Consider the following 26,101-nt stretch of genomic DNA (forward strand, 5'->3'; position numbering starts at 1 on the left):
TTCAAGTGTGTTATCTGGTCCATTTATTTAAAATCCCTACCTTTATACTGTAGCTGAATATATATGATATATAATATATATGAATATATAAAAAGTTTTCCAGGTCGTTAACTTTCGACCGAGTCCATTGTCCACCATTAGTCAGCTAATGCTCTAGCACCTGTGGTGAATATATATATATATATATATATATATATATATATATGTATATATATATATATGTATATAAGGCCTTTTGTTGAGATTGTGTCTTTAACCAATCCACAAATGTCATCGTAATTGATAGACGATAGCTCTTCCTCCACTCTGTGCACAGTTCAGCTGCCCCTCTTCCCCTCTTTGTCGTCGTGTTTATCTGCAGAACTCCACGCCAGTTTGCAGAGTGCATTATTAACACACTAAAAAAAAAAAAAAACTGCATGTTTTCAGAGCTCACGAACTGAACGAATATGCATCTTGTGTTCTGATCGAAAGAGTTTGTTTTTTTGTTTCGTTTTGTTTCTGTTCTTTTCCTTTCTTTTGCCTTAAGACGTGTCAGTCGTAGTGTGGTGCAGATGGTAACGGCATGTCGGCACAGATTGCAACTTGAGAAACACTGTGTTCTCTGACAAGCTCCTTGTGGGGGGGATCTCAGAGGCACAGGGTCTTATGAATGGCACCTCATTAGCAACAGTTCTCCAGTGCAGACTTTTCCTCATTTTAAATGTGACAGTCATTCTTTTCAAAATGAAAAAAAAAACAAAAAAAAAACAGCATTGTAAGCTCCCCACCGTGTCACCAGTCAAGCCTTTAGGATCCTGCAGTAGGTGGACTCTCCTCCTTCTGCTTCTTTGATGTGTTCTCCTGTTTGCCTGGTCCTCAGCTCCTTCCCCTGCACTCCTCCCCCCTGCACTCCCTCAACCCAACCTACAATCCCCACTCATGCACACTGCGGCCTCTCTTTCTCCTGAGTACCGCAAGGAGTAACCTATCAAGCCTTTGCTGAAGGATGTTATAAATGAAAATTTTTGCCAATATTCCATCCACTTTGCTAACTGGATTCGGTGATATGTGTTCCCCCTGTACAGTATATTTCAGATCTTAAAATGAAATGTACCCAATTTCTTCATGGGCACTCTAGAGATTAGAAATTGTGGGTGGAAAAGGAAAAAGCTCTCTCTCTCTCTTTCTCCCTCTCTCTTTCTCTCTGTGCATGCACACTCAAAATTTACTGTACATGTATTTATGTTGGAGTCCCACAACTTTGCAACCTGAAAATTGTACCATAGCTGTTACTTGAAAAATATAAATCTTCCACTTTGCCCTTCCTCAACATTAGAATAACAATCCTTCATAATTACATCTTTAATTCTTAAGCTCTATTAACTCTTTCATTTCAAATTACCAAAGAAATTCTCAACCATGCTTCAAATGTAGAGTCTGTTTAGGATCAATAAATTGATTGATGATGTGCTATTATTTCTAGTAATATCAGTAGACGATAGGTAAGGAAGTTCAAGTAAATTAAAAGCCAAATTCCTCTTGCTTTGATAAAGGAACACAAATCATTGGTTCAGTTCCAAAGAGTGATAAAGGAATCTATAAATTTTGCATTTACAAGATCCTGCAACGAAGGCGTTGTAAGTTACTCTTTCTGGGCACCGCAGGTTCAAGCAGCACCGACGTAAAGGAAAACCGAAACCTGGACAACGTGTCCGGCAAAGATGGGCAGGGAGTGGCTGAGCAGCTCCCCAATGGAAGCGGCCTGAGCAGCCGAAAACGCCCCCTAGAGGAGGGAAACAATGGACACACGCACTCCAAGTTTCGGGCCAAGAAGCGAAAGAAAACCCCGGGGCCAGTTCTGCCCAAGAATGCGCTGATGCAGCTGAATGAAATCAAGCCAGGCCTGCAGTACAAACTGCTGTCTCAAACAGGCCCGGTCCATGCACCAGTTTTTGTCATGACCGTGGAGGTCAATGGACAGATGTTTGAGGGCATGGGCCCGACAAAGAAGAAGGCCAAACTGAACGCGGCTGAGAAGGCGCTGCGCTCGTTTGTCCAGTTCCCCAATGCTTCCGAGGCTCACCTGGCCATGGGTCGAACACTGACCGTGAACACAGATTTTACATCTGACCAGGCCGATTTCCCAGACATGCTCTTCAACGGCTTTGAGACACCGGCTGCGCCAGAAGAATCCTTCTATCTAGGCTCCAATGGTAGCGGCTCCTTAAACTCGCTAGGGGAGTACCCGCTGCCCACGCCGCCTGGCAGCACCCTTGTCCAGGCCCCGTTGCCCCCTCCGTCGGCATTCAGTTCGCCCTCCAGTGGCAAAAATCCAGTCATGATCCTCAATGAGCTCAGGCCAGGCCTCAAATATGACTTTGTCTCAGAGAGCGGGGAGAGTCACGCCAAGAATTTTGTAATGTCAGTAACGGTGGACGCACAGACGTTTGAAGGTTCAGGGCGCAACAAGAAGCTGGCTAAAGCCCGGGCAGCGCAAGCCGCTCTTTCAGCGCTCTTCAACATGCAGCTAGACCAGACGCCGTCCCGGCAACCCATACCCAGAGAGGGATTACAGCTTCACCTACCACAGGTAAGGAGTTACTTTTTAATATGTTGGCAAAATTTCCGAATACAGTGGTCGCAGGAGACGTCAGCCATGCTTTGACTGAAGTGCAGCACCAGCACGAGTGACAGGTACTGAAGGCTGATGGTCCCTTTAGATGACCACTGTAGTGGTGACTGTCAGAGCCCGCTATCTCTTACACAAAACCCTTTTTTCTTTTTATTATTTACTTATTCTGTCCACTTGTCCGCTGATTTATTCATCACCAATTTAAATGATAGCATCCCTTAAGTGCATGATTAATTATTTGTTGAAAATGTTGGATGGAGTTGCAGAAAACAACTTTTGTTTCACATTTAATAGTCGTAAAACTGGAGCATGGGAGCACATTACACTGTTTTTAGTGCAGGAATGTCTCCACAGACAGGAAAACAACCACCGAATCATGTAGAGCTTTGTTTATCTTTAAACGTTACAAACTTCAGCACTTCAAGTTGGACCTAACGATGGTACAACAAGGGCCTCAAACTCAAAATGAGCTGGGAGCCAGTGAACTTCTAGTCTGGTCAGGAATCCAATCCAACTTTATTCATAAAGCACTTTAAAAACAACAAACAGCTGAAACAAGGTCTAAAATATAGAAACATACGAACCATTAGACTTAAAAACAAGTCCAGAAACTTCAGAAAATGAACTGACTAGTGATTCAAAGTTAAAATTATATCTCTATAACCCATCGTGGTGTTGCAATAAGGCATATTATGGATGATATTGCACACCATTTCAAAATAAAAGCATAATTGTGATGCAAAATGAATCTGTAAATAACAAAAACATTAAATCAAAATAACATGTTATCTAAAACATGAGACAAGCTAATGTACTGTATATATATCTTATGAGTTTGAGACCCCTGATGTTCAATGTCTAATTATGCAAAGAGAGCAACATTTATTATTATTTAAATATATATTACATTCTTGTTTTCTCCAATGTGGAGATAGCGTCGAGAGATTTCCACCACTACATAGGCGACCTTGTACTCCCAAAGTCAAATGATCTGGCCACGAGTGGGTGACTCAGAAGTAGCAGGGAAGTAATACTGGACTAATCTCTTTAATTTCGTGGTCATCCAGCCGTCATCTCTCCTCTTGGTTATCATCGTTTTCCATTACATTAGCATTGGATATTTAAAAAAAAAAATAAGAACTGGCTGTCCAAGAACAAAAGTCATTTTCAGAGTTTCCGCTCTGATTTGAATTTTCTTTTGCTCCTGTGTTAATTGCTTTCACGAGGCAGATGGTAAATCCTCACAGTCAAACTCTTGACAGACAGTTGTGTGTCCCTCTGGAGGGTTAACCCAGTTTCAGTTGTTGCTGTTTTTAACCGTCTGACTCTTGTTTTTTGGAGCCTGAATGTGAAACACTGTGACAGGTACATGGTGCTCCAGGGGCGGATAACATCAGACGAGCTTTGTACGCTGACATATCTGACGCGAGCTTGTGTTTGTGTGGCCGCGTGGATGCATGCGTGTGTGTGTGTGTGTGTGCGTGTGTGTCTGTGTGTGTCTGTGTGTGTGTGTGTGTGTGTATGTGATTCCAGGTTCTGGCTGATGCCGTCTCTCGCCTGGTTGTGGATAAGTTCAGTGAGTTGACAGACAACTTCACCTCCCCCCATGCACGGCGGAAAGTCCTGGCAGGGGTCGTCATGACAACAGGTTAGACTTCAAGGGAAGAAATGGGGGAGTGGGTTTATGCTTTGATACAGAGCTGGCACTAGATGTCTGAGTGCTTCAGGTTGTGTTAAAGTCTTAGTATTCTATATATATGTAGTTTACAGCGTAGTCAATAACGTTTAATGTATGCAGTCCTTACTATTTGTACTTATTTGATGACTATTGTACTTCTAAAATCTAGAACTAACAGCTATTTGTTTTTAGTCCTACCTTAAAAAAGAGCCAAACTAGTAAGGGTACTATTGTTTAATCCTCTATTGTTTCCTTTGCATTGTGTGTATGAAAGGTGCTTTATACAAAAAAAAAAGTAAATCCAGTCATTACTTCATTCATTTTTACAACAGTGTATTAAATTAGTGGAGGAAATACAATATTTCTGGGTGTGAGTCAGCACCAGAGGGACTCTCAGTAAATAGAGTACATTTACATGCATTAATGAGCAGGATAAATGTGTGTCTCAACTTCTGTACGACGTACGTCTCACAATTTAAGAAAGTTGTTTTTTCCCCAAGTATGAAATGCACATATGATGCTTATTTAGATGCAAATTTGATGTTGCATCATTGTTTTCCTCCCTTCGGCATATGATAAATCTTGTAATAATCAATCTTCGCATTGAAAATAAATAAATAAAATTGCAGTCCAATCTCTCAAGGTCAAAATAATGTACAATCGAGGCTTTGAAAGTTTGCGTCCGTCCATTGACGAGTGCGTCGCCGCTCTCTGCCTCTCGGCCTCAACAGGGACCGACGTGAAGGAAGCGCAGGTCATTTGCGTCTCCACGGGAACCAAGTGCATCAACGGCGAGTACATGAGCGACCGCGGCCTGGCGCTCAACGACTGCCACGCCGAGATAATCGCCCGACGCTCGCTCATCAGATACCTCTACACTCAGCTGGAGTTCTTCCTCAGGTCAGTCGACAGTATAGAATGTTGTTTTCTATTAGCACAGTGCGGCATTATGCTTGTTTTGTTGGGAGGTCCGGGCTCTGTGCCGGGGACACTCAAAGTTCTTCCACACCAAACTCAAAGTCAAACCATGTCTTTATAGTCCTTGAGAAAGGACCCTTCTCAAACTGTTGCCACAAAGTTGGACGCGTAGCATTGTCCAAAATGTCTTGCTATGCTGAAGCATTAAGATTGGAGATATTTTTGTCTATATAGTTACGCTGCTCTTTTCTGGACTTATTGAATTAATGAAATGTCCATAACAGTCTTTTAAGCCACTATAGGTTTAAATGTCAACAGCCTTGCCTTGAATTGGCCTTTTTGTGTTTTTTTTTGTCCTTATAGCAACATCAAGGACGAACACCAGAAGTCAATATTCACGCACTGTGACAAAGGAGGCTACAGGTTAAAGGACAACGTTCAGTTCCACCTCTACATCAGCACCTCGCCCTGCGGAGACGCCAGGATCTTCTCGCCACACGAGGCCGGAGTGGAAGGTCTGTTATCCAGCTTGTCGTAGCACGCGTCGTCCACACACTCGTTTGTTTCTCGCGCTGCAGCACGTTTTTTTTTTTTTTTAATTTGCTCTCATAATCGTTCATAATGCGGTTTCGACGGCAGCTTATTTTTTATTGAATTATATTTGTAGGTTTTCCTCTTCTGCTCGGCTTCATTCAATTACGATTTTACTCCAGTGTCCAAATCCACGTTGCAGACACATTTGAACGAGGCTCCGGTAATTAGGAGCTTTTTTGTCATTCTCTGTCTGTCCCTATCAGTCTTTCTCCTGCCCAGCCAACCCAATCTGTCTGTCTGATTAACCTCCCTCTTAGTCTTGTCAAAGTGTTTTCCGTTACACGCGGCACACTGAATAGACAACAGCCACATTCAATTAGTCACTTAACAGACGGCGTGTGCTCGAGGAACAGCAGAAAACGTTGATAACATTGTGCAAATATTAGGTTATGTTTATGTGGAAGATTTTTTTTCTTATAATCTCTGTTTTCTAAAATGGGGAAGATTTTTTTTTTGAATATATTTGCATAATATTTACACACATACTGTAATATAGTTTAGTGTCCAGTCATAGTGGCATAGGGAACTGCGTTGTTATGTTGACGTCTTTCTCGCTTCTCAGACCAAGGAGACAGACATCCGAACCGGAAAGCGCGAGGCCAGCTGAGGACCAAAATCGAGTCGGGTGAAGGTACGATTCCCGTCAGGTCCAGCAACACCATCCAGACCTGGGACGGCGTTCTGCAAGGAGAGCGGTTACTCACAATGTCGTGCAGTGACAAGATCGCCAGGTAATTGGGTCCAGGTTGTAGCCACGGTGCTGCTAATGCTGCTTTTTGATGTGTATGTATCGGTTCATATTTACTCACAAAAGGCAGCTGTTTTGCTGCTTTGTTGTTTTCATGGCTATTTATTATTTAAAGGAAATGATTAACTATTGTTAAGTTAATTCCACTTGAGTTGAGTCGGGACCGTATCTATGTTCCCCGGGTATCTATGTTCCCCGGGTCCTATGTTCCCCGCTTTGTATGTGACCGGGGAACATAGGACCCTTTCTCTAAAAAAAAAAAAAAAAGGGTCCCATGTTCCCCTGTCACATACAAAGTGGGGAACATAGGACCTTTTTTGGGAAAACGGGGAACATAGGATCCGGGGAACATAGGTACGACCCCGTTGAGTCCACTGTCTCTCTGTCGTGTAGCCGTGTTTACACCGGGTGGAAAGCGTTCAGTTTGGTACAGTAATTTATGTATTTTTGGTTGCGTTTACATTAGGAATAGTACCAAAATAACTGCCCCCCCCTCCCCAAAATGTTCCATTATTTGGTAACCATTGAGTGTTGGGTTTTGGAAACACAGAATCTGATGGAAACACAGAATATGCTATACGCGAGGCCTAGGTTAGCTTAGCCTAGCTTATGTTAAAGATGCTAGGAAGAAATATCTAGCCTGAAGTTTTTCAGATTCATATTTACGCACAACAGGCAGCTGTTTTGCTGCTTTGTTGTTCATGGCTGTTTATTATTTAAAGGAAATAATTAACTACGGTTAATTTAATTCCACTTGAGTTGAGTCCACTGTCTCTCTGCCTGTGCAGCCATGTTTCCACTTGGTGGAACAGTTCAGTTTGATACAGTAAGTTACGTATTTTTCTTGCGTTTACATTAGGAATAGTACCAAAATAACTGGCCCCAACTGTTCCATTCCAAAAACCCAACCATACCCTGATGGAAACACAGAATTTCCTATACGTGAGGCCAGCTAGCTTAGCCTAGCTTATGTTAAAGACTTAACTAGGATGCTAGGAAGAAATATCTAGCCTGACTGTTCATTAAAAAAAAAATCACTTTCTCAATTATAAAGTTCAGTTTATAGCACAGTATTCATGTTTTTTTGTGTGTTTTTTTTTTATCTGTACAAAAAGTGGCAATAAAAATACAAGTCAATTTATTTTAAAGTGTAACCAAGGGCATTGCAACAGCACAGGCTATTCAAGATTCTAAAACTTTATTGCCATATGTAGACGCACAAGCACAGAGGATTTTTTTTGTCAAAAACCTACTGAAGAGGCCTGATGCTACTAGCTTACTGCTACTAGCTTTGCTATCGTGTAGGGGTTCCATTTGGTTCCTCCGTGCCCCCCAAACCCCCTTGAAACAACAAGTGTAACCTCGTGGGTATCTGCAGATCCTGACAAGCCCTGAATAGTTGAGAAAGTGACTTAGGAGATATTTAATTTCATTAGAAAGCTGTTGAATCATCTCCCCCCCTTTTCCTTGTGTTGTTAGCGTGACAACAGGCTGTCAGGAGAGATTACTCATTTATAAACGGAAGGTGAATTGTTTACTGAGTAGGCCGTTTAATGTTTTCAATCAGAACTTTCGGTCGCGTTGTAAACATCGCCGCCACCCACAGCGACTCGTACGCTCGGCGAGAGTCGGTTGTCAACAAAAACATCATTAAAAAAAGGGGGGGGGAATTGATTGTTTCTTAACTGATGAACGCTTTGATGAGTTTTCTGCTGCATTTCCTGTGTCCGGGTTCAGGAATAAATTACGCGACACAACACTGACATAAACACGAAGATGGTCGAGAGTACGAACAGAAACCAGAAAGTTGATCTGTTTAATGAAATGTTATACAGTAGTCACCACCGGTCATTCATTTAATGGCACGACTGTGTCAATTTAAATAAAGTAAAAGTTATCTGATTGTATCTTACAGTCTATGTGGGTTTTATGAAGGTCTTGAAATGAAGTATAATAATTTGGTATCAGAAAGCCCCTGAGCTTCATACTGGAAGCATAAATGGTTTCATGACACTTCATGTCTTTTATTTACTCGCACTGCGATGAATTGCATTATTCCCTCCCTGTGTTACTTCCAGTCTACCGTTTTCTTCGGGGAGTGTCAGGGACAGCTGAATTGATGGATCCGTTTCCCCCCCCGAGGCCATTTTTGCAGGCAGATCATAGCGTCTTTAGTCTCTGTCCATGTTCAAGGCGACGCCGCCGCCCTCCCCTGTGATGAACGATAAAACTTCCCCATAACTCTTCCCCACCAGCCCTTTCCCTTCCTCCTCTTCCTCCGCGCGATCGTAATACCTTGCCTGAACGCACAGAGTGATTGAATGCCGAGCGTGTATTTGATGAGGGAGATGTCTAACTGTGTAGCCGATGCTGTTTTCGCGCTGTGTGAGAGGTTTTCTGCCATTTCAGCGTGTCAGGTAATGGTGGCCGTGATTCAGATTTTGTGCGCTTGTTCGGAGCCGAGGGATCCAAGTCAGTAGAGGGCAAAATAGGTTGGAGGACCGTTCGTGTCGTCATGTGGGCTGTTGCTCTGGCCACGCGACAAGCAACCAAACAGGAGCTGTTTTGAAGTTGATGCTGTTTAAAGTTGAGTCACAGGAATTAACCCTTTAACACATGAGCCTCAAAATGTCCATCTGGACTTTTTTTGGCTTATTTTAACCATAAAAGGGCCAGAAAATATCTGGCAGTTATTTATAGAGCTGCAACTAACAATTATTTTTGTAAGCAATGAATCGTTTGGTCCATAAAATGTCAGCAAAAAAAAGTTAATCAGTGTTTGTCAAACCTGGAAATGACGATGTTCTCCAACGTCTTGTTTCGTCCACAAACCAAACTGATTCAGTTTTAATGATTTCTTTGTTATGTGGAGCAAAGAAACAAAGACAATATTCACATTTGAGAAGCTAAAACGATCAGAAATCCTGTTTTAATCATTAAAAAAGCTTCAAACCGATAAATCAATTATCAAAATAGTTGACGATAAATTTAGTAATCGATTAATAATCAATTAATTGTTTCAGTTCTAGTTATTTACAATTTACTGCAAGTTAAAGTAGTGTATCAACAATTTAAAATGAAGAAAAACAAGTTTTATTTAACAAAAAAACAAGAATACAATGTTTAAATTAAATTTGAAAATTGAAATTTGTAATTTGAAAATTGAAAATTGAAATTTGTAATTTGTAATTTGTAATTTGAAAATTGAAATTTGTAATTTGAAAAATTTAAATTTGAAAATGTAAATTTGTATTGAACGGTATACAACAGTGAATGAAATGAAAAAAAGAGACTTGTGTGAGAAAACATTATCACTATCAGGCGTTCGTGCTCATTCTCCTCGTGACACGGCTGTTATCCAGGTCAGGAGTCTTTATCCTCACACCTGCCTCCTGCTCCTGTGTCAGTGATTGTAAAAGTGGTTATTATTATTATTACATGAATACAGCTGACACTGGGACACTCTGACCACGCCTTTAGTGTTCTCCTCCTCCTCCTCCTCCTCCTGACACACTGTTTTCTCTCCTCCTTATTTTTCTTTGATGACACGCTCGGCGAGGAACAAGCCGTTCTCTGCCTCGTTCCTGCTGTTCCTACAGAGCCGAGCGAGCTGGCGGCGAAACAGGCTCTTTCCTTTTTGTTTGTCCCGTTCCGTGTCCACATTACCATGACCTAATAGGTTTTGTCATATATATATATTTTTTGATCACATGATTCACCCTCTGAATTGATCTGACCTTGTTCGTTGCGCCTGTGTGTGTGTGTGTGTGTGTGTGTGTGTGTGTGTGTGTGTGCTGTATGTGTGGAAGCACAAAGCATGATATTGAATAAAATGGCAAATAATAAGACGTCTGACAGGAATGAGATTGAACGCCTCTGAAAACACAAGTTAAAATGTGTGTTTGTTCGATTTATATATATATATATATATATATACAGTATATATATATATACCGTGTGTGTCCTTCACTGTTCTTTTCTAGATGTATTTGTGCCGTCGTGTGTACGTGAGCCTCAAATGCCTGGAAATATTATGAAGCTGTTTGACAGTGTGCGCTCTCTTTACCGCTCGCAGCTATGAATCCCGATTTTCATTTTGCCCTCCCTCCATTTGACGCCTGACGTCACACACTTCTTCACACGGGGAAAATATTGCATATACAGAAACAATGAGCTTCTCCGTGTCGCCCGAGGCCTCACACAAGCATATTCCTAATAGTTCTGTGACGATGTGCTGGTGGTGGTGGTGGTGGTGGTGGTGGTGGTGGTAATTTCACACACTCGCAAACAACCGGAAATTGAAAGAGAAAATGAGCTCATCATGACACTCGCGCTCAATTTCTATAAGGTTTCTTAAAGGATAAAGTTGAGGGCAGGGAACCAAACTTTGTACTTTTAATGGTTCTGACTGAGTTACGTCTGTATCACCGACAACTTGTTCACGTTACATCAATTAGCAGCACATTGTGGTCACTAAAATGGCATCTTTCAGCTTTATGTGCCACAGAGAGTCATGACCTGCTCCAGCTCAGGTCTAAAAGAGAAGAAACCAAGTCTGACCGGGAACCACAGGCTCTGTTTTTGGTATTTTTTTTTTTGGTATCGTTAGCCTAATAGGATAAGTCATATTTGAACATTTTAGGAAAAACAAGAAAAAACAAATTTTTAGCAAGCACACTGGTAAAGTTTGGCAGATATCACAATTACCAGAAAAATGACTTAGGCAATTAATGCTATTAGGCTAACGATATTGTATGTGCACATGCACCAGCCTGTTTATTCAGGTACATCTAAATAAAACTCTCAAATTTGAAATTCTGGCTGAACAATTTTAAATAAATGTCTAATTTGCGATTATTTTTGACTGAAATTACGATTGCAATATTAGAGGGAATGGTAATTTTTACATAATTATTCTTATTTTCATTTGAATAAATTACTATGTGATATTTGTGCAGATCTGTGAGAAACAAAGATGCTTTTCTTCAGTGTGTAGAATATGATGTGTATAGGTTAGGGACAGTATTTTATCTAAAATGGTCATTTGACACATATTTTGGATTTAGGAAATATTGCGATTTTCTGCGATTTGAGAATTGGAGTTGGTTGTATTGCGATTTGGATACAATGTTGATTAAATGTGCATCTAAAGCAACTGGCCATAAAATCCTCCTAATATGTCACAGATGCTAGGTGTGGCGCCACCTACCGCCATCTACCAATCATTGCAGTCGAGTCTCAGCCGCCGAGCAACCACGGGTTGCCAGTTACGTCAGAAAACAAAACCTAAAAGACCTCTGTATTTTGAATTTGAATGTAGTAACCGTTTTTGGCCACATTCTTACATATGGCACCTTTAATTGTTCAGCTCTAGTTGAAATTGAAAAGATTATTCACACATTAAACTCTGTTTTTGTTATTACAGAGTGAGTAAAGTACTAAAAAAAGCTACTATTGGGTACTGGTACTGAATTCAAGGTACTGGTTCTGCATATCAAATGAACCCAACCTTGATAAACACAGGTATTACTTGATTAGAACCTCCAAGATGTTTCTTCATGAACATAAACATTAAAATGTGTATTTATCCACATATGAAACTAGTCCCAAACAACTGCATTACTTCCTTTAGTTTGGGTAATGTTTGCTCCAGCTGTATTTAATATTTACATAAAATATCACCTGTTTAAAAGATGTATGAGGCTCATATATCAAGCTTCTGGGAGATTTGTTGGATTTTTCTGTCTTAAATCTCACTTTAGTCCCTCCTGACTCCTCCATTTTGCAACAGTCTCCCCTTCCCTCCCCTCCCTATTGAGGTGGGCAGACAACGCTTCACAGAGCATGTCAATGGGAAAATGACTGGGGAGAGAAGGCTAATGACACAGCATAGAAATGCACAGATGTTTTTAGGAAATGAAATTGGATATGTTGAAGTGTATACTGCTGCTGTCGGATTGTTTGTGGTAGATTGTGACGGCTGGATATAGACTAGTGTATGAACAAAACCACATAACCATATTTCCGTCTCTGAACTTTTTCCCGGTGCCTAAGAGACGTCGTCTCTTTTTCACGTCTGTCACACGGGGAACGCTTTGTAGAAACAAACAGAACGAGAGAAGCTTTTTCGACGTGTCGAGCTAACGCTGTGTTACTCATTTGAATTGATGTCCTGTTTAGAAGCATGAGTTCAGTCTTGAGAGGTGAACTGAAGTGTTTGGTTTAGACTCTTCCTTTATTAAAGGTGCAGTAGGCAACATATTTTTGGCGTTATTGATCAATAACTCCATAAAAACCTTTCAACATAGCGTTGTTAATCCAGTGATTGGAGAGAGATCAAGACTTGAAATGAAGACTAAAGATATGCAATAATGGTGTTGAAATGTACAAAAACAATAATGAAATAATGAAATAAATAAACAATTAAAACTGTAATTTGTAACTTTTAGTGATGGGCGTGATGTCATGTTTACGTGCCGCGAAACCTGAGTCCAGGCACTGTTTACCAGTTAGCTCCTTTTAGCGCCTGTAGCACACCTACAGTCGAACTGGAGCGGTCTGTTTATTAAACGAAAAGAGCAGCGCTAGAAATAACCAGCGTACCCATGTACTGCGTATGTGTGCCTCTGTTTTTAAAGTTTAGCTTTACTCTAGAGACTCATTTTAACAATCGGGAGTCACGTGAACATGACGTCACGCGCGTCTTTTTCCAGTCAGTCGTCGTGGAAACGCGACATGCGCTAACGTGCCCAGCACTAGTAATTTAAAACTAAATAATGTCTGTTACATTCAAAGTAGTGTTAAGTGAGTTCACACTTTCTCAGAAAAGTAATAAAGTGAAATTTCTGCGATACTCACAGGAAGTGATTTATGTGGTGACAGACCGAGGCAAGAGTAACAATGTGCTAGTAAAGCAGTACGACTGGAAACACGAAGTGCCCAAGAAAAGTTTTAGAAGTTAATTCTACAGCTTAAAAAAAAACCCAGTCATTCAGCAGTTTGACGTAATATTTATATTATGTTCCTGTGCTGCCGCTGCATACACACGAACGCTCCCCCACGGTCAGGTCTGATATTATCGATTGACAGAACCTGTTTTCAGATGAAGCATACAAAAATGATGTTGTTTATGTTCATGTAGCCCGAACCGTGGAATCATAACATCAACAACAACAGTAACAAAATAGACGTAAAGTTACGCACTGCATCTTTAATGACCACAGGTTGAAACTCAGCCCAATTATTTTCTATCAATCCTCACCGCTGCAGCTTTACATTACACCTAGTGTATTCCAAATTGAATTTTACTCTTTCAAGAGTATAAATTATGAATTACCGCCGTTAAAAAATGCATTCATGAAGTCATACACTCGTAGCACCTCCACTCTCTAAAGCGTCTGACCGTGTTGTCTGGTTGTTTTCCCCTCTGCAGGTGGAACGTGGTGGGCATCCAGGGCTCTCTGATGAGCTACTTCTCAGAGCCGATCTACTTCTCCAGCATCATCCTGGGCAGCCTGTACCACGCTGACCACCTGTCTCGGGCCATGTACCAGCGCATCGCCGACATCGAGGACCTGCCCCAGCAGTTCACGCTCAACAGGCCTTTGCTCAGCGGTAAAGAGAACGCTTTGATCTGCAAGTGCATGTGTTGAGTAGCTGCATTGTAACATATATGTTCTTTGTATGAAAAACATATTAATCCCCATCACGATTCAGTCCATGCCAACAGAAAAGAAAAGTTGTTTCACCTTATTTCACCTGAGCTGACATTTACATGGCTCCTAAAAATGTTTGAATAGATTAATAATTTTTTTGTAAAATTCCAGCAATGCCTTGACCTTTTAAAAAGGTCATAAAAACCAGGAGTACAGCTTTTTTTTTTTTTTTTTTACCTCTCTGCACTCACAGAGACTTCAGGGCCTTGAGTCTCTTTCTTCAGACACAGTGATGTCAGCCAAAAATGAATACACTTACATACATGACGCACTGTATGTTCAGAAGGCCAAAGGTCAACTTCAGCATCTCCTGTCAAAAAAGAAGCTTATTATAAAACAATAATTTAAAAACAGAAGGGAAGTTTGTGACGTATTCTCTGCTCTTGACTGATTGTCAGATGCAGTATTTCTGTTATAATACAACATTCAGTTTTGCTCTTCTTCTTATTCTTCTTCTTCTTCCGTCTGTCCAACATTCATCTCTCACACAGCACAAAATACACTTTTACATTTAAAAAGACAACAGATATACTTCACACAGTTGATCCATGTGTTTCTCAGTGGTTCGCAAACATTTTATACCAGTACCACCTGAGATTTATTCCCATTAAGAAGAAATTTACTCTCTCATCTTCCTCCTCTTCTTCACATATACTTCGCACGCTGGTATAGTGATAATTTACATTAAGATGGATGGAGAGATAAGGTTATTATTTAAAGGTGCATTATGTAATAAATCTAAAGCAACTGGCCATAAAATCCTCCTAATATGTCACAGAGACTCAGGAATAATGTTCATATAACAAACTGAACTCACCAACAACAACAGTACAGACAAAATATTTGCATTAAAAAAATATATTTTTTTGCAGACTGCAAATCATGTTTATGTTTTGAAATCATGTTTTGGCATGTGGCGCCACCTACCGCCGAGTAGAGTCTCAGCTGCCGAGCAACCACGGGTTGCCAGTTACGTCAGAAAACCAAACCTAAAAGACCTCGGTGTTTTGAATTTGAGTGTAGTAACCGTTTTTGGCCACATTCTTACATATGGCACCTTTAATTTATTATAATTTTTGTTGTTCTTTGTTTCATTTTCTACGCACTCCGGTGAAAATTCAAAAACAGTATTTCTGATTTTCCTCCACATACCACCAGTGGAAGGCTGCCCACTGGTGGTACACGTGCCACATGTTTGTGAACCATGGGATCTCGCGTATATACATCTATGAATTAAATAAATGAGTCCTTTATCAGTCCCACAGGGGAAATTACTTCTCTCCATTTAACCCAATCCTCTTTGAGAAACCAGTGGGCAGCCTATGAGCAGCGACAGGGGCTCAATGGTGGTTGGGTACCTGGCTAAAAGGTTACCTCAGGGGACTCAAGCCACTTGGCCACGCGCCACCTAGAGGTGAACAGCGTCTTTACCGTGGTTGTATGATATCAGGAGCTCTTATTGGGGAATGGATTTATTGAGTAAAAGGTGTCTGATGAGCCCCCATCGGACTCGTCATCGGACAGAGTCTGGGTGATGCTCTCCGTGCGTCCTCCTCACTCGTTGCTCTTTAAGTAGTTTAGGGTAAAGGATATAATAGTCCGGGGATTATTAACCTTTTTCTGCTTTGGAGAGGTTTTTTTTCCCCGTGGTGAAGGGCTGTGATGCTGGAGCACTGAGAGGAGCACATCCCCCTCTAAATCATCTTCTGCCACAAGGGCTGCCAAATGGAACCAAGGAGCTTAATAGACAAGCACACACACACACACACACACACACAGAAGGCAAGACACAGGGATTTATAGCATCCATATATCTTCCATTTATGCTTGAAATACAGCAGAGGCCTAAGCCTCATAATGTGCTGGTGCTAGAAGACAGTCAGCTCCGTCCTCCCGGGAGGACGATACTGTTTGTCTTCACTGAGAAACACCAAATTACAGGCAAGAGAAAGAAAGAAGGAAAGTGCCTTCTGAAGATACTGGAGCTGTGGGAGCAACTGTCGTGTGAAGAAATGAGCTCCAGTGTTTGGGCGACTCATACATTGTTAACTACATCCATGCAGCGGTGGATCTTTCTGTAAATTTGGGTGGACGTGAGGATGATGATCATCCTCATGTCCTTTCTTCACAATCCTTCTTTTACACATGTTTTCAGTGTTTGAAGGCTCTTGACATCATGTTGGGGGAGGAAAAGATTCTTGCTGATAAAGTTTTCATTCCAGTTTTGTTTTTGTTTGCTTGTTTTGTCTTGTTTGGGATTGTTATTTTTGGTGATGTGTCCTCTCCTATTTTTGTAAACGCAGTATCTCTAGAAGTTTTTGTCCCGATTTAAAGAGTGTGAGGAACTTTTTGGCGAATATATTGGGTCCACTACTCAACAATTTTTAGACATTTGAAGGCAGACATTTCACATATTGTATCTTTAAGGGAAGATCCTTTCTGCACGGAGCCACATGTGGACGATAAAGTGGTAGAACATGGATGGATGGATGCTGGAGCTCTTTTAGGGGTCTGAGCGTATAGCAAAAAAACAGAATAAAAACATTGTTTTTATAAGAAATATGTGAATATATTTCCCCCCACACAATAAATAATATACATTATATTGAGTTTGGGAAATAAAAATGTTAATATACTTGGCTGAGACCAACCTGCAATTCCTCCCAGGGCCACCAGTGGTCCTCATCCCAGGTTTAGAGTGATTCGACATTGTTCAGTGGAATCGAACCACTGGGCTTTAATTCTAGTTCATTCTGTTCTTTCATTCATTCATTCATCATCTTCTGCTTTATCCTTTAGTTGATTTAAACGCGCAGAACATGCTAGCCACTACTCCGCCATGTGGCCCTAATACTATTTTCTTTTTTTGTTTTTTTCTGATTTCTCTCAGGTATCAGTAACGCCGAGGCCAGGCAGCCGGGCAAAGCTCCAAACTTCAGTGTGAACTGGACGGTGGGCGACCAGGCGTTAGAGGTGATCAACGCGACCACGGGCAAGGACGACATGGGCCGCGCGTCGCGTCTGTGCAAGCACGCCCTCTACAGCCGCTGGGCGCGCCTACACTGCAAGGTGAATGGAACAATAATAGTAATTCGAGTGTGAGCTGGTTTTGCATCTGCTTTTTTCAGTCACACTTGGTTGCATCGTCTATGCAATACTTCCAATATTTTATTGTGTAACGCAAATGCAACAGTTGAATTTGCATGTCAACTTCGTCCTTAATTCGTCGTTGAACATTAAAATGCAATTATAAAATGGTGCAACATCATTTTTCCATTAATGCCAACAATGTTCCAGTCACAATTAATATTAAAACGCAGCGTTGGAAGGACCTGAAAATTAAAACAAGGCTTACGACGTATTATTCAAACACTTAACCTGCTGCTGCGCTGTGAACAATGTTCAAATTCAATGCAGTCTGTGAGGAGGAGACCCTTCAAAATAAGACGCTCAAAACACTTGAAGATGAACCTGATTTTTATTTTCTCATCAAAAGATCCTCATAAAAAGATCGAATTAGTCGAGGGTTTTGTTGTTGTTGTTTTTCTGCCTCTTTTTAATCCTTCCAATAGAAACAAGAGGGAGCGTTTGTGTGTATACACCAGCAGCACAAGGGCAAGAAGTGTTTATCCTGTCAAACTACTGAATTACTGCATTTTTAAGCAGTGAAATTCACTCTTTTTTATGTGTTTTCGGCCATTATTCCAACTTGTTTGCAGCCTCCTCGCTCTATGTTGCCTTGACACCAAACGAATCACTTCCTGTGTGCAGCTGGGGAATATATTGGCGACAAAACCTCAACACGGCGACACTGATCAGCGTCGTGTGAACTCATTTGACAATAGTTGTAATATCATAGATGTATGTTTATTGTGTTTTTGTGTGTGTTTCAATTACCACAAATTGTTAAGGGAGACAAAATAAACACTTGCTTTGTTCTGTTTGGGTTCCAAACACAGCTGCCAAAAGCACTTAAATGGTGGAGTTAGAGAGTAGACACTGCATTTTGTTGATTGGTGGAAGGAGAATCGTCACTTTGGGGCATCAATGATGGAACGGAATGGGAAATACGCAAAAACGCAGCATTTTAATCCTTAGCACAGTGTCTTATACCCTTGTTTTATTTATTTTGTTATCTATATAAACACACCTGAGCAAAAAAAAGTACTAAATCACATTGAATTTGTGATATTTTGAAATTCATAAAAGTTTGCTTTGCTCGTTTTTATGAAACCCACAAAACACACCATCTTAACCCTGAGAACAGTGTCTTATATACTTGTTTTATTTTTATGTTTTTTATCTATATAAACACACCGGCGCAAAAAAAAAGTACTAAATTCTTTTAAAAATCTGATTGAATTTGTGACATTTGGAAATACGTCGAAGTTCGGAAAAGAAAAGAAAAACTGTATTTTGTGACGCCTCCTGCACAATTATCACTAATCCCATTTGTTTAATGTATATGCGATATAAAAATAATCATAACTTTGACTCAGCAACACATAAGACGACAGAAAAAAGGCATTTTGTAAACCCTGAACATGTGACTTATAAACACACACCCCAGGATGTCCATATAAGGAGTTGTGTATCATTCCCACTGCAATTTGCCAAGATCTGTGGGTCAAATACTTCAAATGAATGGATTTATGCATGCAAAAGACCAAAATTGTCTCAATATCTTGAAAGAAATGTACTCACTCTTCGCCTCTGTCCCTTTCAGCTGTCGCCCATCTTGCGGATCAAGGTAGTGAAGCCCAGCTCGTACCATGAAGCCAAGCAGGCGGCCGCAGAGTACCACTCCGCCAAGCAGGCGCTCATCAAGGCCTTCCATAAGGCCGGCCTGGGGGCGTGGGTCAAAAAACCTATCGAGCAGGACCAGTTCAGCCTCAGCTCCTGAGGGAGTCGAGGGGGACCGAGGGGATTCCTAAACCCCGCCTCCCCACCACCACCCCCCCCCCCCCCCCCCCCCCCCCCTTATACTCTCTCCACCTGACCCAGGCCTGAAAACAATAGAGCCCCTCATTAACAGCCAGCCCACACTGACGCTCGCCTCTGTCCCGCGTGTCGGAGCGGTTGCGCACTCTTTGCGTACGTTTTACTCTAAAATCGTCCATCGCCGTTCTCATTCCTCAGAGGACCCTCGCCGTGTGTCGTCTTCATTCTCCTTTTATTTTTTATTATCTCATCTATTTGTTTTTTTTTTCTGTTTTTAAAACTGGAATCCACCGTGTGTTTTTTTTTTACATCACTCAGCTGTTCGCGTTGAGGAGATGACGATAGTTTTTCTTGATCAGTGATTGTAGCCAGTCTAGGGTGAAATGTAGCCTAGAAACAACGGGGGTTTTCGCTCAGTAAAACCAGCGTGTATGCAACTAAAAGTATATATACACATATATATATATATAGAGAGAGAGAAACACAACAAAGATTAACTTAAAGATGCTGAAATCTTCAGGGTGTAGTATTGAAAAAGAAATAGATGAGTAATTGAACGCGTTGTTTGCCCCGTGTATTACAGGAACATAACGATTAAATATTGACGCCCTGATTGATTCACTGACTGGGAAGAATATACAGCGCAGGGCAGATGGTTAATTATTTATACATCTTTCATATTTAGTTATCCATTCGTTTATTTGTCCTGTAAGTTATTTTTACGCCACTCTCATTCCATACTTGAACACTTTGCGTGGGGGAGGACGGGGGGGGGGGGTCATGTTGACTCCCTTCCCTTTCGCCTGGGTCTTTGGGACAGGTCTTTTTTTTGGGAGGTGCTGCACGTCGTATTTTTTCTTCTTGATCTAAAGCCATGGCTTTGCATGGGAACTTAAGTGAGAGGCCTGCAGAGCAGATAAAGACGGTGGAAGGAGCCGCACACACTCATGCGCGTCCATCACTGAATGGTTCTTCTTCTTCTTCTTCTTCTTCTTTCTTTTTTTTTGAATGAATGCCAGCATCTTCCTCCACAGGCAGCTTTGAATCTCTGTCTCTGTTTTCTAGATTTCTGGTGAATTGTTGTCTGTTGCCGTTGTTGTTGTTGTTACTTTTCTTTTTTTAAGATTGGGCATTTTTGAAGATGAAGGGGACAACATGAACAGGCAGATCTCATCTCGATGATTACATGATTAGTAGAAGGCATGGTCTACTGGACATGTAGGTACTGGGGCTGTCACTGATGCAATTAGGTGACACAATAGTGTGTGTCCAAAATCAGAAGGACAATTTAAGTCAGAGGTGTCAAACTCAATTGACCTGAGGGACAAAGACCTCTAATCTGGTCAGGTTTTTCAGTGTGTGGGCAATGTGAGCTTAAAATTATCAACATGTAATTCCATCATAATCATAATATTGCTTTTTTTTGGATATGGACGATTTATACACAATAATAAAACTATTTTAATCAAAAAAAAGCCTTTTATTAGATAAATCTAAGGCAAAATTAAGTAAATGTTAATACTGATGACCACATTTTATTATTATTTTTTTTTTTTTAAACTAAAGTATGATTCCATCATATTCATAATTTTGCTTTTTTTTAGAGATGGAACGATATATGCACAATAAAAACATGTTAATGATGCAAAATAAGCCTTTTATTAAATAAATTGAACGTAAAATTAAGTAAATGATGATATTGACGACCAAAATATCTTCTTTATTGAGTATAATTCCATCTTAATCATAATATTGCTTTTTTATATAAATTAGTGATGCAAAATAAGCCTTTTATTAAATAAACCTAAAGTAAAATTCAGTAAATGATCAATTATTTCAACTATTATTGAGTATAATTACTTTTTATTCCATCACCACATCAGCCTGTTTGACACCCCTGATTTAATTATTTGTGTCCTTCTTTCACAGCAACATAACGTCAATCTTAATTTTACTTAATTGACTGCCCTCTGCTGGAGCACACAGTAATGACTTAAAGACAGTCTGATGCACTTCTAGGCTGCACAACTCAAATGAGTTTTTTAAGGTTCTATTTCCGACCCCTACAGTGACAGTCCCAGTATGTACTAAAGTGCCACGTACAGTATTGTTAGTATATGAATCTCCACTCACATACACATGACTGTGCCACATACTCTTAGTAAAAACCAAGTAGAGGAGCAGAGAAGTATCGTAGTAGCTGCTCTTAATATCCAGTATTCAAGGTTACGACAAAAATGTCCGTGTGATGTCCTGTTCCTGTTCCTGTCCACAAACAAACAAACAAACATGTCGGTTCCATGGATCCAAGGAGAAAATCTCCCAATGCAAAATGTGTACATGAGAACAAACGTGTCCGAGTAACTGCAGTGGATTTCTTATTCAGAACTGTAGGAAACGTGTGTGTGTGTGTGTGTGTGTGTGCGTTTTTGAGCGTACTCTGTGGAATCTTCACCAAAGATGATGATGTCCATGTGTGTTCTTATCCCAGTGTTTTCCTCCTCCTCCTTTTTTATTTATTTTAGTTTTATTTGTGGGAATCAACAACCCTTTATTTACTGAACAAAAATGTACAAAACAAACAGTACAGTATACAAAGACAAAACAAGGTCGGGGGGAGGGGGTGGGGCTTCTTTAGCGCACCTAGTGGCCACGTGTATATTGTCGCTGCGGTGTTGTCGTCGTGTGCGTGTATATAAGGGACGACGACGGCGGCAAATTCGTGCGGTTTTCCCGATCTTTTCCCCGTCGTCGCGACGAAGTGATGGCGTCGATGTTCCTCAGTAAGTATTAGTGGTTCTCGTGTGACTCACCGGGAACCGTAAAAAGCATGGCACGAACCACTGCAGGGGGGGGGAGCTGTAGCCGCCCATGTTTTAAAAAGGACAAAAAAAAAAAAAAAAAAAGATATATGCATTTAAAAGGTGCCTCAGCTTAAAAGTGGCATCCACCAGCTGGCACGTGTGATGTCATTTATGTACTTTTATTTCCGCTTTCTTTCCTTTTCCTTTTTCTTCCGTGGTTGTACGATGACGACGACGACGACGAGTCAAGTATTTGAGAGGATTGAACTTGAAGGTGAGGGGGGAAAAACCCACAGCCGGGATCCAGTGCCACCTGACGACCAGACCCAGACCAAAGTCACGAGCAATACTCCTGATGTTTCCCCCCCTTTTTACACTTCTACACTGTCGCTGCGTCACAAACAGGAGTGTGAACTGAACCTTTTTCCCGCCTCCTCCTCCTCCTCCTCTTAGACGATGATATCCTCCGTCCACAAAGCTGTCTTGAGGTTTTTTTGATATATATATTTACTGTATGTATGTACAGTATATATATGACGGTTAAAAAGAAAAAAAAAATGCACCTGCTTCTTTGACTTTTCTTTTGACCTTTTGACCTTTTGACTGCACTAAAGATGTCAACCGATGATGTCATGATGAAAAACCCGTCCCCGTTTATGGATCGGATCTATCACAACAAGAACTGAAGTGCTTCTGCTTAAACCCCTTTGTGAATCCTCATTGTTCGGTGAACTCCCCTCCTTCTTCCCTTCCTTCCTTCCCTTCTTCCTCAGTTTCATGTTTTTTTGTTTTTTGGGGGTGTTTTCCTCCTCTTCTTCCTCTTCTTCCTCCTCTTCCCCAGTTGTCCGATTTGTGTGAAAAATTGACACCAACAACAAAGTCCACCAACCTTTGCATGTACTACCAACACTGAAGCTGCACCTAGCATGATGACAAACTTTTAAAGGACTCGTGTAGAGAAAAAAAAAAAAAGGAATAAAAAAGTCTAAAGATAGATATATAAAATGAACAAAAAAGAATAAAAGAGTTCTTAGTTTACTTTTGCACACGGCTTGGATTCTTTCTTATCGGCGTGTCTATGTTGTGAAATGAAGATCTCGTGACGGTGTGTGTGTGTGTGTGGACACTGACTGATCGGAATCCACAGATGTTTTATTGTTTTTTGCGGAAACTGAATGAAAGTCAAACCATCACAGGACGAAATGTCCTTTACTTTTTTATAGGATTCTGTGACCAGACACTTTAAAGTCCAGGTAAATATCAGCGAGTAGCATCGTCACTTTAAAAGAACACCTGTGATACCAAGGAGAACAATCGTGTGAGGACATATTTTGAATTTTTGTATATGGAACGATATATGCACAGTAAAAAACACATTAATGATGCAAAATAAGCCTTTTAGTTAATACATCTAAGGTAAAATTAAGTAAATGATGCTATTGACGACCAAAATATCTTCTTGTTTTGAGTATAATTCCATTATAATCCTAATATTGCTTATTTATATATAATAATGATGATATATATATTTTTTTTCAACTATAATTGAGTATAATTCCATCATTATCATGATATTGCTTTTTTATATGATGCAAAATAAGCCTTTTTTAAATAAATCTAGAGTAAAATTAAGTAAATGATAATATTGACGACCAAAATATCTTCTTTTTTTGAGTATAATTACATCATAATCATAATATTGCTTATTTATATATATATATTAATGATGATATATAATTTTTTTCAACTATTATTGAGTATAATTCCATCATAATCATAATATTGCTATTTGGTCAGATATGGAACGATGTATACACAATAAAAAACATATTAATGATGCAAAATAAGCCTTTTATTAAATAAATCTAAAGTAAAATTCTGTAAATTATCAATTATTTCAGCTATTATTGAGTATAATTACTTTTTATTGCATCACCTCAATGGTAGCTGTGCCTCAGCCTCATCAGGGCCTTCTTATCTTTGTTTGTTATTTGTTATTTATAAATGAAGATCTTGTGACGGTGTGTGTGTGGACACTCACTGATGTCATCAGCCGCTGCTCCAAATTCACAAATGTTTTATTGTTTTTGTGGAAACTGAATGAAAGTCCACGCTCTGTCAAACCATTACAGGACCAAATGTCCTTTACTTTTTTATAGGATTCTGTGACCAGACACTTTAAAGTCCAGGTAAATATCAGCGAGTAGCATCGTCACCTACAAAGTAGCTGTGAAGTCTCCCCAGAGTGATTTATAAATTCTGAAAGTTTCTAAGCTTTCAAACGATGGGAATCTGAAAATAAGACATGGTCAAACTATAGTACTATATGTGAGAAATCAAGCCAGAAAGTTTCTGCAAGTTTCTGTTTTATTACAGTATTTCAGACTGTTACAGCGCCTCATACAGGTAAGTTTTAGAGCACTGATGTCAAAGTAAAATCACCCGGGGGTGAAGAGGAGAAAAAGGTGAGAAAACAAGTGTTCAATAAATTATAACACAATATTCTATCGTTATGTCAAAATTAAGACGTCCATGTTGATATTTCACACAATTTCAAAGTAAAAGTGTTTGTTTTGTGCCAATGACTTCACAATAAAAGCATATGATGCAAAAATAAATATATTATGAATATCAAAAACTTGGTATATAATAACAAATATGACAACTGCAAACAGCAAACAAGCGTTATGTCATATTTTGTTGAATTTAGTACTTAATTATTAAATAATGTGAACATTAAACACTGAAGTTTTTCAAACGTACACTAATTCAATACGTCTGTTAAACTCTGATGAAATGTTTTGACCTGTTGCCTGAAGTCACTCACTCGGAAAATTGCAGCGTTTTCTAACGACGCAGGAAAATTCATTATTCACATTCAGGTATATAGTTATCATTATTATTATTATTTCTATTTATAACTGACTGATCATTCTGTAATAGTTTTTAATATACTATATGTTTAGTATCGAGGAGACACGAGTAACTGAGGCCAAGGAGAAGAAGCTTTAATGTGCTCTAGGGCTGCAACGATTAATAGATTATTAATTGATTACTAAATTAATCATCAACTATTTATATATTATATAATATTTCATGGATTAATCGTTATGAGTGTCAGTAAAACAAGCTCTCTGATTGTTCACGTTCTTTTCTTTGCTCCATGTAACGAAGACATTTACAGGTTTTTGCAAACACAGATCAACGTTTTATGGATCAAACGAGGAATCGATTAATGGAGGAAATCCTCTTTATTTGCAGCTCTAACCTAACACTTAATGAATTCATGTGAAAGATCACAAATTCAGCTAAAACTGACTTCAGCTTGAACTTTAACAGTTGGACAAAACTGACCAACATTAACCTTTAAAGGATCTTTTAAATCCTGAGTTTAGAGCACCGTCCTGAAGCTCGAACCTGAGATGTTGAGTTCAGACGGAGGAGAGTCGACAGGGCTGTTGTTGTTTTGTGTTGTGTTGCCTGCGTTTTGTGCTTGTTCAGTTTCACTGCAGATCATTTCATCAGATCAATAATTAATCACACATCAAGCTTCGCTCTGAAGCCGGAGACAGACGCGCGATGTAAGCTCAGAAAATGAAAAAACGAAAAACACAAACAAACACATTCAAAAAACAGCCACGAGGGCTGAAAAACGCAGCTCGGGGCTAAAACATGTTTGAAACTTTTCTGTTTTAGTCTTCAATAATTCAACGGACGGTTTGAACGGCCTTGCTGATGTAAACAATAATATTATCACTTATTTTTAGAGCTACATTTCAGGCTTGAAATATTCTAAAGATGGTCCCATATTATACCCTATTTCTCCACGTTTAAAGTAGTTCCCTGAACATGTCATGCTTTGGTCAAAATAGCATGTAAAACAAAACTTAAGGAACAGGAAATGACACCAGCCACAGAGGCTACTGGGAGCTAACAGCAGTTAGCATTTGTATCCACTGGACACATAAATCCTCTGAGGCTGGAAGTTTGTGTAGAACTCTGTGCTGCACTGTGGAGCCAAGAATAGAACTTTTCGCGGACTTCGCATACTTCCGTTTTTTCGGGTCCCGTTGCCCTTCGCCAGCACTC

At 40.0% G+C, this 26,101-nt stretch overlaps 1 protein-coding gene across 3 annotated transcripts in view; it reads left to right on the top strand.

Moving 5' to 3' along the window:
* The window catches only part of adarb1b (adenosine deaminase RNA specific B1b), a gene marked incomplete at both ends in the record, with an annotated part of 46,700 nt that extends 27,530 nt beyond the window's left edge, over window positions 1-19,170 (top strand). For all 3 annotated transcript variants that reach the window (XM_083908493.1, XM_083908495.1, XM_083908494.1), the window contains 8 exons: window positions 1,647-2,572; window positions 4,148-4,262; window positions 5,024-5,192; window positions 5,574-5,725; window positions 6,367-6,535; window positions 13,985-14,166; window positions 17,158-17,336; window positions 18,994-19,170. In XM_083908493.1, the coding sequence (XP_083764619.1) occupies window positions 1,647-2,572; window positions 4,148-4,262; window positions 5,024-5,192; window positions 5,574-5,725; window positions 6,367-6,535; window positions 13,985-14,166; window positions 17,158-17,336; window positions 18,994-19,170 (2,069 nt within the window). The remainder of the gene's footprint in view (window positions 1-1,646; window positions 2,573-4,147; window positions 4,263-5,023; window positions 5,193-5,573; window positions 5,726-6,366; window positions 6,536-13,984; window positions 14,167-17,157; window positions 17,337-18,993) is intronic.
* Window positions 19,171-26,101: the final 6,931 nt, after the last annotated feature.

Source organism: Microchirus variegatus (assembly GCF_963457635.1).
Source record: "Microchirus variegatus genome assembly, chromosome: 22".
Lineage (NCBI taxonomy): Eukaryota > Metazoa > Chordata > Actinopteri > Pleuronectiformes > Soleidae > Microchirus > Microchirus variegatus.